Here is a 14,085-nt window from a genome sequence, read left to right on the forward strand (position 1 = left end):
TTGCCTTTTGAGGTATCTACAAAGAACAGGAAGGAACTATGTTGGGGAATTAGCTTGGAGTATGAGAATAAAGATACTGCAATGACGACTGAATTTTGCTGCTCTATGGTTCTTGAGCAACCAGAGCCATCACTCGCTTCTAGTTCCCGGGCATCTGCTGAGCATGACATTGCCATAGATAGGGGACTATGTTTAGGATATGAGAATAAAGCTCTAGAGGTGGATCAAGCAGCAGTGGCAGCTCAAAATGAACATGAATCTCAGAATGTTGAGCTGATTAGAGTTTGTGATAGCCCATCAAGGAAAATGGGCGATGCTTCAAGAAAGAGAAAGAGAAAGAGAAATAGAAACAAAAAGAAAAAAGACAGCCGGGACAAATGAGACTAGCTTCTCTCATTGCACCAATAAGCACACATGATTTTGATTGGATCGTCAGAAACCTCTTCCTTTGCTAGCAAAAATGGGTCACTGAAAAGAGAATATCGAGGTTAGCCTTGAAACATCTTGAGACTTCTTGCGCGCATATGTATTTTACCCTTAATGTCATGTTTCTTGGGTGTAGGAAGCATCTATCCAATCAGTTATTCAAAACAAAGAAGACATAATGAACAAAGCCAAGTGTGAGGACCTATGTAAGTAAGCACTTGTTTCCTTGAGACCAGAGTGGAAGGGAATCCTCTTGCCATTAAAAGTTTGGTTACTCCATTATTTTCATTTTCTTTTTGCCATTTTGTCGAGAAAGGTGCCTGATATTGCTATGATCGTTCAATTTTTTGGTTGCTTTAGGCCTCTTCAATGTCTCTTTCGGTATAGCTAAACATAAGGTACCTGGTGATATAATTCTCAGGTAACAGGGCAATTCTACTTGGTTTAATTTTTCCCCTTGGATTTTGTAGTAGTATGGACGTTGGACATTGTTTTAAAATGATGGCCTATACTAATATAGACAAATACATGGTTTTATCTTTAGATTCGTGCTATGTTTCTCGAATATAATTGATCACATGAAATAATTTTATGCTGCTGCAGATGGGTAATCCATTTATGCTCCAAGTACCATTGCTTGTCCTACTGCAAAGGTATCCTTAAGCAACTGGTTCCCGCATCAGAATTTCCAAAGTCTATAAAATTTATTCATAATAATTTGCTGAACATAACATTGCAACAGAGGGACTACATTGGGGCTACGAGAATGAAGATGTAGAGGTGGATCAAGCAGCAATGGTTTCGTTTTGCATCAAGTATCAGGTTTCTCCTTCTTAACTGAACTTGATATTCGTAACTGCAATATATTGGTTGGACTTGCTGAGGATCTTGAGTCTTTGCGCTCCTTGCTGTATGCAGATTATCATCTAACCAAGCAGAAGTTTCCATATTTCACACATTCTCGGTGGACAACTGAAACATCATCCTTTTCTGAAAATAAGAATTAAAATTGCATGTATGAATTACTACATCAGCGTTAATTCTTCAATGGTGCCATTGTCTACCCCATTGTGAGCTACCTTAGTAATTATGCACTGTTGGTGGCAGCAATTTTTTGAGTCTTTGTTTCATGTTGAGTATCGTTCTTAGTGGAACAAAACTATAGGTTTCCTTAAATTTTAGTACATCATGGTTTCAATACAAATGTGTAATACATTTTGATTGACATCTGAGTTTCTAGTAAAAATATGCGCAAATTCCTCTCAATCCATACACCATTCATGAATGGTCTCAACAAATATACCATCTTGAATACAGATGCAGCTTGTGACTTTCCCTTAGCATTGCTTAGAGACCATTGGAAGTATTGTGTCCATGTTGTAGCTTTGTATGGTTTCCTATTCATCCAAACCAGCAGTCTGTCCCATATTCCTTTAGTAAATACACATTCGGTAAATAAATGATTCATATTCTCATGTTGTACTTGACATAGCACAGAGATTGGATCCGTAGTGATACCCCATTTTGCTAGCCTGTCACTAGTAAGCATCCTTCCCTGAAAATGTAACCACATAGTGAATTTTGCTTTTGCACTAGCTTCATTTCTGAACATGAAACATTTCCATGAAGTTCTCTCTTGTTGTCTGATCACACTATTAGTATTCGTCTGCACCAGTTGACTCTGATTAATCACATTTCTTGCTTCAATGATCTTCCTAACCATCCGTGAGGCGAATGGAAGATTTTTTCAAAAAATACTTGTGGTCTAGAACAAAACATAGAAAATTATGTAGCTACAAATCATCTCATTAGGAATAAAATAAAAAGTTTTAAATAAAGTTGTTACTAAATATAGAAAGATGTTATTTTTGTTGGGACTGACAAAAAAAAAATGTGTATCATATAAACTAAGACAAATGAAGCATTTAAGTTTGACTCCATTTAAAAACTTTGCCAATTGCACACCAGATTTTGGAGCTTGAGGGTTAGAACTTGGCTGCAAGTCTTAGCGGATTGTTAGAAGTTTAGATAGAAAGGCAAAGACTTGTCTTGCCACAAGTCTTGGCAGATCACAAGAATATTAATACAAAGTATGTCGCGACGTTGGGACAAATTGTTCACATGTCCTGGCGGATCAACAACAGTTTCTGATGCATGAGCAAGAACTTACCTTGCCACAAGTTCCGGCGATCACTAAGGCTTTAGTACAAATTGGGTTCATAATTTTGAAACATATTATTTACAAGTTCTAGCGATTCACCGGGAGAAAAGAAGAAGATGGAGAAGTTCTGGCGGAGATGTATTGTCAAGGCTACTTTGCACACGTTTTAACGGGAACAAAAGTGCTTTTAGGCCTTGACTTTTAGGTAATAAAACTTCCTATTACGCTATAAGGAAAAGAAGTGAAAAGCTATGTGATAGAGGAAAGCATTACCTACTGCTACCAAAACCTTTTCAAAATGTGTTTAAAAATTCACTTGTGTAGGTTTGGGTAAGGCTCATGGGTAGGGTGGGCTTTGAGGTCCAAAGGTGGCCAACTGGAATGACACCAGACCTTAGCCTTCCAACTTAACAGCAGCATTCAAGTAGGCAAAAGAATGAATATTGCAAAAACTTTTTGAATTTTGTGCAAAGTCAAACATCATTACAAAATAAAATGAATGGAATATCATAATTGCTATTTACTCCAGTAGCTAAAAAGGAAAGATAAGCAAATGATCTTTGTTTTCCTCTATTATTACTCTATTTTCTTTTACAATTCCTTACCATCTTATGCTATCTTTTCAACTTTTCTTTTATCTGCTACTCCCTCCGAATCAAAAAGAGTGTCCACTTAGTCATTTGCAAATTCCTTAAGAAATACTAACTCCTAGACCAAAATAGGTAATTTGACTAAACTATCCCTAATTAAATATGTATTGGTATTTGATCGCATAACAAATTTGAAAAAATAAGGTTAAATCTTTCTTGATTTGATATGTGAACACTCTTTCTGACCCAGGGGAAAAAAGGCTAAGTGAACACCTTTTTTGATCCGGAGGGAGTATTGTTTAAGGTACAAACTCATTGAATTGTTCTAATGCCCGTTTTTTAGGGACCGCTGCAAGTGATTCAGCACCATTGTCATAAAGAATGGCGAGGGTATCTATGATATACTTAAAACGATTTTTCTACAATGTTGGAAATGAAATGATAGTCAGAAATTGTGCAAAGAAAAGCTAAAGAATGTCTTGACAAGAAGCTATAATTTAGAGATTCAGCCATAGAACTGAGTCTTTGCAAGACTTCACATTGAACTGCATAGGCATGTACTAATACTATGGTTCTACCAAGATTACATTAAACCATTGATTAGCAAACAGATTTTACACAACAATCAAATTGTTTTGCCAGTTCATAGCCTCGACTACAATATTTAGTGCTAAAGCAAGAAAAAAATCTGCAAGAATATAGGCATCCAAAAATGATAATGAAAATACAAGTTATAGAACAAAACACCAGAATCCAATTACACTTCCTTTCAAATGGCAACCGTGGAACAAGGTCCCTTAACGACTAATGACAAAAACATTTCCGTGTGGAATCCCTTATTGAGAAGGGGATATAACTTATGACAACTAATTTTATGTTCTGTAGGGATTACAAATATTGCAACTCCACCCGACAAAGCCACAAATCCCAAAACGTATCAAAAAGAATCAAGAAACACTTTGCAAAACAAATATCAATGTGTTCGCTACCTGCCTTTTAATCTATACACAACCACCATGAGCTCTTCCTCATATTCATTGATGATCAATCAACACTATTAGGGGATTGAATTGAACTTGTCCCCCGATCTGAACTTTTGTTCTCATATACACTCGCGAGCCATTTATGTGTCTCCTATTTCTTGTTCTTACTCGCAGTCCAACCCACATACTTCTAACATGAGTCCACCTTTTGACCTGAATGGGTTGACTCGAACCCACAATAACGAAAGGATAGAAGCCAGAAGGATAGACCACACAATAATGATAGTGGGAACGTTGCTTTGTCTCCCCATCATTCCTTTGAGGAAGGGGTACAAATGAAAAATCACCCATAAGGCGAAGAAAAGCCTTCCAAATAAAGGACCCCATGAATCATACCCGTTGTTGATTGCATCTGAAACTCCGACAACAACTCCTATGATGTTCATAACTAACAAGGTCATCGGAGGGATCAACAAGGATGTCCACTTGAAGAGGTAAAGCTCAGAAAACTCCCCATCATCTGCTGCTTTTGATGTGACAGTAAAGCTTGTGTTGACACCAGCCAAAACTTTAAGAAGACCTTGGAGAAGAGCAAAAAAATGGGATGAAACACCACCAATAACCCAGAATTGCTCGTTTCTCCACATGTCATCGATGCCAACACCTCCCCATCGTATCTCCAAAATAGTAGTGGCAGCAATTGATATAAAAAGGGCCATGAACACAATGCTAGCATAGTTGCTAAGCTGTAGACAACAAAGAATAGTCAGCAAAAAACATGATATGAGTCGACGAAAAGTCTATGATGTTTTATTTTGGTTCTATCCTGTTATTAAAATTTTACAGGAACTGAAGAAGGTGAAATTTCACGTATCCAGCCACAATCATAGTCCAGGGTGAAGAAAGACAGATTTTAGAGATTGTAATGATGGTTAAAATGACTAATTGCCTGTTTGGCAAAGCATTTGGGAAGCCAAAAATGCTTATTTTAGAAAATTGCAGTATTTGACCAAGCTTTTAGGCGAAAAATAAGTGCTTTTCAGTAGTAGCAGAAAAAGGTTTTCAAAAGCTAAAAAGAGTAGCTTTTTTTCCCCAAGCACTTTAGGAATTAAGTACTTTGTCTAAAAGCATTTTTGACAAAAAGCACTTTTGAAAATAAGCATATTTTGAAAGCTTGGCCAAATAGGGCTATAAATAGCATGGGAATATGGGGGAGGGAAGGAAAATTCTTATAGTTTCTCTTAATAAGATTAACAGCACAGCAGCCAACAGTAGTCATTTCAGCTGTTGCTTGAAAGAACTCTCCCAGTTTGAAATTAAGTAATTCAGGTATGTTACATATCAAAAGAAATATAGTACTTCATGCGGCATGAAAATGTTCAATATGCATTAATATTTCAAGAACAGAGATCTATGTGCCACAGCACTTAAGATACACAGTTCATGCAACATGACCAAGTGAAAGAGCTTAGTAACAGGAAACAATGAAGGGGAAACCGTACCTCTGGAACAATGAATTCCCCAGTAAGCAAACAGATTGCTGGCAATGTACAATATGCAAGCAGAGGGAGGGAAGTCAATGGATAGACAATTGAGTTTATGTATGAAAACCGCTCTAACGATTTCAAACCACACCCATATCCATACCAAATGGGACAATGTTTACTAAAGAAAATCTCAACAGATCCCAAGGCCCACCGCAGAACCTGATGCAAACGATCTGAAAGATTTATAGGAGCGGATCCCTTAAATGCAGGCCTTTTGGGCATGCAATACACAGACCTCCAGCCATGGCAATGCATCTTGAACCCAGTTAAGATATCCTCAGTAACCGATCCATAAATCCATCCGACCTGGTAAAACATGAAAAGTGAGCCCAAACACAAAATGTATCTCCAGCTTAGAGCAAATCTAAAAAGGTTAGAAATTAAGTAGTTCTCTGTACCTCTTTACCCCATTCTGTTTTGTCTTCATAACCACAACTAATAACATGGATGGCTTCTTTCAGGAGAGATGCTGACGATGCTCCTGGTGGAACACCACCATCTTCTAGAAGTGTCGCAGCAATAAATACTGGTGATTGTCCAAATTTCTTCTCGAGTTTTATTTGGGGCATGAGGACAGCTTTATCACTATCTATTCCTGTTGATACATAGCTGGTTAGTAGTAGATACAGAAACATATATCTCAAAAGGTCTAGCATGAGCAAGGGAATAACATGGCATAGAAGTAAATAAAGAAAATGTTATTTTGTAATGATAATAATGACTCCCTCTATCCTAATTTATGTGACTCTTTTCCTTTTTAGTCAGTCCCAAAAAGAATGACAACTTTCTACATTTAGTAACATTTTAATTTTAAACTTCCCATTTACCCTTAATGAGATGATTTCTAACCACACAAATATCTCTGACTTATTTTAGGCCACAAGTTTCTCAAGTCTTTCTTGCATTCTTAAACTTCGTGCTCAGTCAAACACCTTCATATAAATTGGGACGGAGGGAGTACCAAAAATGCAAGTGGAAAGGAAATCCAAAGTCAACTATCTATTTAAGACTTTCTGCTAGAATTAGTCAGTGGTTGCATCTCAAAGTTGCTTTTTCTTACCTTCAATTCCTTCCTCAATATTCTCAAGAGCATGAATCTGAGTTGAAGAGGTGTCCTTGCCTTTTATCTTCTTTTTATCCTTGGTTGTTTTCCCTTTCTTATGATTCTTTCGAGATTTACAACAAAAGCAACACCAGTTCGGCCAACAATTGCATGTTTTTCCTGGAGCTTTTTTCTTCTTTGGAGCGTCATATCCATAAAGCGCTTGCCTCCTGAAGACACATCCAGTTCCCACATAAATTGGACCCTGGATCCCATCAAGTCCTTTCATGTTTATCTGTTCTCAAAAGCATAAAATCAGTTTCAGTAAGGTAGCTGAGGGTGCATATCATATCCATATGCACAAGCATAAAAAGATAATAAAATAACTGAAGGCATTTTACGCACATCAAAGAAGACCACATTGCGATTTGAGTATCTATCATGTCGATCAATGCCATCAAATCTTTGAGGAAATTGTACGTAGCATATTTTCTTTCCCGAAGTGGGGTCCATCATAAAGCACATAGCTTCTCGCAGTGCCTTACTGTTATTTATATAGTGATCACAATCCACATTGAGTAAATAAGGAGCATTTGAGATGACTGCTGACACCCGCATCTACAATCACATTTTAAAGTCAGTCACACTGGATTAAGTCTAACGCTATATTTTCAGGGGGGAAAAAAAAAAGATGGAAGACGACTTACCAAAGCATTCATGGCACCAGCCTTTTTGTGGTGATCAAATCCTGGCCTCTTCTCACGAGAAACATAAATAAGGCGAGGAAGTACCTTCCCTTCAATATCACGGACACCATCATGACCCAAAAAGACCTGCATAAAGAAATGAAACAGTTTAGTTCACAATTTTAAGTTTTTAACATATTAAATTTTCCCCATGAAATTGGAGTATGAAAGAGAGCAAAGCAAAACCTGAATCATTCCTGGATGATCCCTGACATCATTTCCGGGCCAAGGAGTTCCGTCTTGCATGGTCCAACCATCCTCGGGAACCTTTTGTGCCATGGCAACCAATCCATTTATCCGAACCTTAAATTCTTCATAGTCTCTCTGAGACAAAAAATGGTACCGATTTAGTTAATGTCTTCACCAATAATTATCAACAATCAAGGAAGCAGAATGAAAATTTAAATAAATTGCACACCTTCATGGCACGGCGTTCCCTCACAAATGTTGCATCTACTTTGTTCTTCAAATAATCAACCTTCTGAGCAAAATACCACTCCGGGGCTCGAGGCTCAATTTGGAATTTCTTGCAGAATGGGACCCATTTCCTTGCAAACTCAGATGTTTCGGAGAGTGCCTCAAAAGTAAGCATGGCAGCACCATCGTCAGAGACATAGCATGAAACCTTGTCCACCGGATAATCCACAGCAAGAATGGATAGAACAGTATTTGCAGTAATAAGTGGAGGCTCTTTCAACGGATCCACTGTACTAACAAAAATGTCAATATGGGCTAACTCAGAAGGCTTCCCTTCTTTCTCATACCTGAGAAAAATACACGACAGAGAATAGGTTAGGACACAATGAAGGGGTAAGGTGCATAGGCATAAAAAATGTGTACCTCAGTGATAGCCTATCTAGGTATGTTTCTCGCTCAATGGGAACCCATTTTGGGAACTGATCAAATATCCAGGATACGGCAAACCATATTTCACATATAATAGACGTCAGCCACAATCCATAAGCATTATGGACAGGATGCATTATTCTATAGTGGAAAAAGAGCCCAAGAATTACAAGTCGAAGTAAAATCATTAATCTGTATGGGCTTAGCTTGCTAGAGGCAATAGGCCTCTTTCTTGAAAGTGGTTGTCTGCCTTCATCCGTCCTGCAACATGGTTATAGGAAGAGAGATAAATCTCAGGATCCAAAAACATTCAAATAAAGCACTAAACAACATTTAGAATAAGTCTTGTTTCCAGTTATAACCTTGGAAATGCCCAAATGTATAACGAAAAGGATTTGGAAGAAGGGCAATTTTGTCATATGTGTAGCCAATTACTGTATTGTTATCCCACACTCGATGTGGAATATAGTAATACAATTAGTCTTGCATGAAATAGTACTGGCATTAAAAATACCAAATTTGAAACGTTAACCAAACAAAGTATTTAATAATACAGCCTTTTATACAAGGATTGTTTTCCCTGATATTTGTCACCAAAAGCGTGCTTAGTGGACTACATTAGTTTCTAGCTTTTACTATGTTTTAAAGCATCATCCTGAACCATATATAATGATGATTTGAAGTCCTTATTAGTTCCAATGTAATAAAAGAGAGTATCAAATAGCCAAATTTGTTTCTAAGCATCATCAGGTCCTCCCACAAGAGTGGCGAATAGCAGAACAAATCCCATTGACAAGTTCCTCTTGTCATTAAGCATTGTCGGGGGGAAAAAAAATGTCAAAGCTACTTCGTGTGGAGATCTCTTTTTTTTTTTTTTTAATTTTATTTTGATGAATAAACAAGTACATACGAGTTGTCGAACCAAATCCAAACCAGAACAGAAAGCAACAGCTATGAAGGGGACTCAGTTGTTTTTAAATTTTATCCCCACTCAAAACAGCCTGCTATTTCCATTTCTGTACTTAGTGAAATTAATGATAATATTAACTTTTTTGAAGATGACAAAACTTGGATAGAGCCTAATATGCCATCTTGAAAGGCCCCAAATTCCATGACTTACGAAACAGATTGTCTCCATTAGTAGGACGGGGACCTAAAAAGATAAACACATGACAAACTCTTTGGCCTCAAATAATCACTTGGAGTGCTATAAGTTGTCTGCACTTGCTAATTCAAATTACCATTGCCAAGAATAAAACAAACAAGTCATTTCATCATAAGTACTCACTTTACGAGATTGAGTATATAAAAGAAAAAGTAACCTACTTGGGCAAATCAGGATCCAGCTCATCTCCATCATTGTAACCACCTTCATGCTTAACCATCTGTAATTTTTCGTTCTGTTTTTTCTTCCAGTCCTCCATTCTTTCCTTCCATGCAACACTACCATACCCATAAACCGCGAGATCTTTCTTAGGATCCATGGGGCGAGGTGGCACTGCAAACACCAACAATCATATTCAGCATCTAGTTCACAAATAAATCAAAGAATTATAACAACAAATTCTGATTAACTTACAAGAAATGGAAGAATCTGAAACCGGATGAACTCTCTTTCCACGACTCATAAATGGTGGGATTATTAGAGCATGCTTGTCAGCTGAAATTCCATCCTCCTGCAAAACAATATATTAGTTCTTTAGTTTAAAGGTCTTTTTTCATTTTTGGCCTGTCGGCGGAAATTAATTACGCGCGCTAGCCAAAATATACACCAACTATATATATTATATGTAAATTTATATGTATCTATCCCTAGTTTGTTAAATCTAGCAAATTATGAACAACAAGATGACAAATCTTGAGTCATTACCTCTTGACCATAAGTAAGAAGAGGGATCTCTGTGCCAATGGAATCAGGATCCATCTCTGATCCCGCATAAGCAGAGGCATTGGGATTCCCTCGGCCAACATTAAGGCGAGCCGAAAGGGCAGCCTCAGCAGTTTGATGAGGGTCAAACTCATTATCCAAATCATCAAATTCATCTTCTTCATCATCCCCTTCGACTCGGGGACTTCCTTTTATACGCTTGTACCTAGTTTTGCATTGAGGGCAAGCTTGATTCCCCTCTCTCCTTTCATACTCATAGCAAGCTCTACAAACAGGAAATGCACATTCGTTGCATGCAACAAATGGCTCCCCATCTACCGTTATTTCGATCTCATCTCCACAAATCTGGCAAATCTGCCCACTCAATTCTTTTACAGAAGTAACCTGCAATCAACCAGCATCACAAAGAGATCAAAATTAGTCAGATCAACAAGTTCCGTACTTTCTATCCATAGTCCACATTTAACATATTAATAATCTATTATCTAACAAAAAAGCCTTGCTATAACATACAAGCTAACTTTGCCCAAAAAATTCCAAGAAAGTCAATGAGCTGAAAGATCCAATTTTGAACAGTCATAATAAAGAATTTAAAATGAGGGATTTACAAAAAAGAACAGAAAACTTGGAACTTTTAGCACAAAATAAGGAAATGAGCAACTAGACAACATCAAAAAGGACACAAATGTTGTCAAGAACACTACCACCGACACAAAAAATACACCTCAAAAGGACAGTTTTTCAACACTAGATCTTCAAATCTGTTCAAACAACTCAATATAGAGCTAATAACACAACAAAAACTAACAAAGATTGGATTTTGAAAGCACTTACTTTACCAACTTCATCAGCATTGATAAGAACAAACTCATTTCTATTATGTGAACCAGCAATAAGTCTCCCTTTAGTATCCATTAAACTCCACAAAATACACTTCAAAACACCTCTAACAATGAAAACAATACCCAAAACCCCAATTAAACATCAAGAAACAACAACCCCTTTTAATATCTTACTCCTTTCTACTATTCTTGAACACACATTACAAGAAATAACAACCCCTTAATTAAAAGAATGAGTGAAAATGATGTACAAACATACACATTGTACACTATAAAAGAATTTGGGTGTGTGTAAAAATGTAGGTACTAATATAATGTGTGGGAAAAATTAAATCTTTTTTAGTTTTTAAGGGGGTAGTGGGTAGTGGGTAGTGGGTAGATTCTTTACTTGTTAGAGAGAAACCCAAGTTAATGTATAATGTTGGGTTTCTCTCTCTTATATTTTTTTTGCCTCTGTAGAAATAGAAATGTGTATTGAATGTTGAGCTGTAAGTGGGGTGGAAGAGATCAGAGAATCAATCACACACGAGAGTTGAATAACAAGAGATTTGGAAAAAGAAAAAAGAAAAGTAGAAAGTTCAACGCGTAATAGACAAGGGAAACAGATGGATCTTTGATGATCAAACAGTAGTAGAGAGCAAGAGGTGTGGGACTGTGGGGGTGGGGGGTAGTTGGGTGGGTGGGCTCATTTCCACTTTTGCCCTTATTTTGGGATGTTTTGAAATTTTTGCTCCTCGAGACAAATATTTTTTTTGTGTGGAGCATAAGTTTATGTTTTTGTATTATAATATTCACAAATTTTGTCAATAAAGAATTTATGTCTCGCTAGGCATAAGTTTGATTTTAAAGGGCAAAATGACCGGCCTATCTGAAGGAAAAACATTAGAAACCTGTACATTTGAAGGGAAAATTTGCAATTTTATGTTCCGCGCTGTTAAAGAACTTATATCTTGCAATGCATAAGTTCGATTTTGAAGGGGAAAATAAAAATCAGTTCATTTGAAGGACAAAAATTAAAGACCAACCCATTTGAAGGACAAAAATTAAAGATCAGTCCATTTAAAGAGAAAATGTGCAATTTTTTTGAAGGACAAGTTGTATCCCGTGCACTTAAAAAATCTATGTGTTGCTAGGCATAAATTCGATTCTGAAGGGCAAATATAGAAGATCAGCCCATTTGAAGGACAAAAATTAAAGACCACTACATTTGAAGGACAACTGTGTAATTTTTATTAAATGATAAGTTATACCTCACGTCCTTAAAGAATTGTGCTTAGCTAGGCATAATTTCAATTTTAAAGACAGTAATTAAAGACTAGCCCATTTTAAAGGACAAAAACTAAAGACCGGTACATTTGGACATATGTGCAATTTCTTGGGTAGGGATAGTGGGGCCCAATTAGGTAGTAGTAATGAGGTGGGACCTACAAGGGGTGACGGTGGGTTCTTGCAAGGGCATGGGGCGAAGAGGGGTGTTTTTGTAACTTTACTAAGTGAACTGGTTTTTTTAAGCTTAATGAGATTTTAGTTGACAGTAATAGAAATTAAGCTAATGTAATAATGATGACGAAGATGATTGTGATGTCTTACCTTTTTACTGTTTTAAGGTTCTTTCACGGGTTTTTTAGTCAAATGAGGGAGAAGGCCTTGGCAGGAGAGATATTCACATGTTTTTGTGTTTAAATGTAAAGACAAAAATTGGAAAAACATTACGGGTTGTATCTCAATTTATATGACATACTTTTTTTTCAGTTCAAAAAAGAATGACATATTTTCATATTTGTCAAAAATTTAACTTTAAATTTTACATTTTAAGCTTAATGAGATGATCTATAACCATATAAATATCTTTGACTTGTTTTAAACTACAAAATTTGAAAGTCTTCTATTATTTATTAAACTCCGTCCATAGTCAAATTACATCACATAAATTAGGACGGAGGGAGTAATATAATATGATACTTTGCTACTTGTAATCACTCTGTTTCAATTTACATGACAATGTTTGAGAGTATGACTGGACATGATGTTTAGAAAAAAGAAAATTATTATTTAAAATAAGCAAGAGGTATTTGTATGTGTTGTAAATTATCTCATTAAAGAAAAATTAAAAGTTTAAAGTCAAGTGGTTTCTAAGGAAATATGATATTCTTTTTTGACATAATAAAATGAATGTATGACACATAAATTGAGATTCGGGGAATATTAGTTAGTATAATTCTTATAATAAAAATCATTTAAGAATTTTTACAATGTTGTAGGAAAGGTAGGAAGAAGCCCTGATATGAATGTGGCGGAACCTAATAGTTTTTGCTCAAACAGTATATTTATGTTAAAACATTCATTAATTAGCATATACATATTAAATTTAGAATTCAGTTATTAACACTTCAACTCACCGTCCTAAATTCAGAACTCACAAAATTAAATCATGGCTCTACCTCTTCTTTCACCCTCTAAATAATCATAATGCCAAATAATTAGTATATTGGGAGAAATTTGTTTAGACGCGATTTTTTTTTCCTTTGGACGCGATTTTTTCCTTTGGACGCGATTTTTTTTTCCTTTGGACGCGATTTTTTCCTTTGGACGCGATTTTTTTTTCCTCATAATTTGATCAATAATTATTCATTCTTTGTAAATCATGAAATAATTCATTTTATGAGGAGAAATATTGAAATTATATGATTTATCTATTAAAAAAAAAACTTGGAAGGAAGAATAAAAGAATGACAAAATCTCCAAGGTATTGGTTTACCTTGGCATAGAATTTTTCTTCACAAAATTTCACGATCCTTTATAAGGGTTGGTTTTTAACTTTTGACAATATTAATTTTTTCCAGTTAATATAGATGTACTACTCCCTTAGTCCCAAAATAAATGTCGCTTTAGTTCATTTCACGCCCATTAAGAAAAACAATAAATACAAGGTATAGTTTACTGAGTTACCCATTATACATGTTTTTTGAGAATTGAGCACTATTAACAAGAAGTAGTTCTTTAATATAAGGATA

The 14,085-nt window shown here is 36.0% G+C and overlaps 1 protein-coding gene across 1 annotated transcript; it reads right to left on the minus strand.

The window, feature by feature from the left end:
- Positions 1-3,876: 3,876 nt before the first annotated feature.
- LOC132039779 (cellulose synthase A catalytic subunit 2 [UDP-forming]-like) lies at positions 3,877-11,604 on the minus strand. The gene is made up of 13 exons (XM_059430299.1): positions 11,064-11,604; positions 10,212-10,613; positions 9,921-10,017; positions 9,668-9,839; positions 8,336-8,602; positions 7,914-8,259; positions 7,682-7,819; positions 7,457-7,582; positions 7,155-7,367; positions 6,768-7,044; positions 6,106-6,302; positions 5,663-6,013; positions 3,877-4,906 (listed from the first exon to the last, which is right to left on the minus strand). Exons 1-13 carry the CDS (start codon positions 11,142-11,144, stop codon positions 4,325-4,327), a joined length of 3,249 nt encoding a protein of 1,082 aa, XP_059286282.1. The 5' UTR covers positions 11,145-11,604; the 3' UTR covers positions 3,877-4,324.
- Between the last annotated feature and the right edge of the window lie 2,481 nt (positions 11,605-14,085).

The sequence above is a fragment of the Lycium ferocissimum genome, chromosome 12, assembly GCF_029784015.1.
Source record: "Lycium ferocissimum isolate CSIRO_LF1 chromosome 12, AGI_CSIRO_Lferr_CH_V1, whole genome shotgun sequence".
Lineage (NCBI taxonomy): Eukaryota > Viridiplantae > Streptophyta > Magnoliopsida > Solanales > Solanaceae > Lycium > Lycium ferocissimum.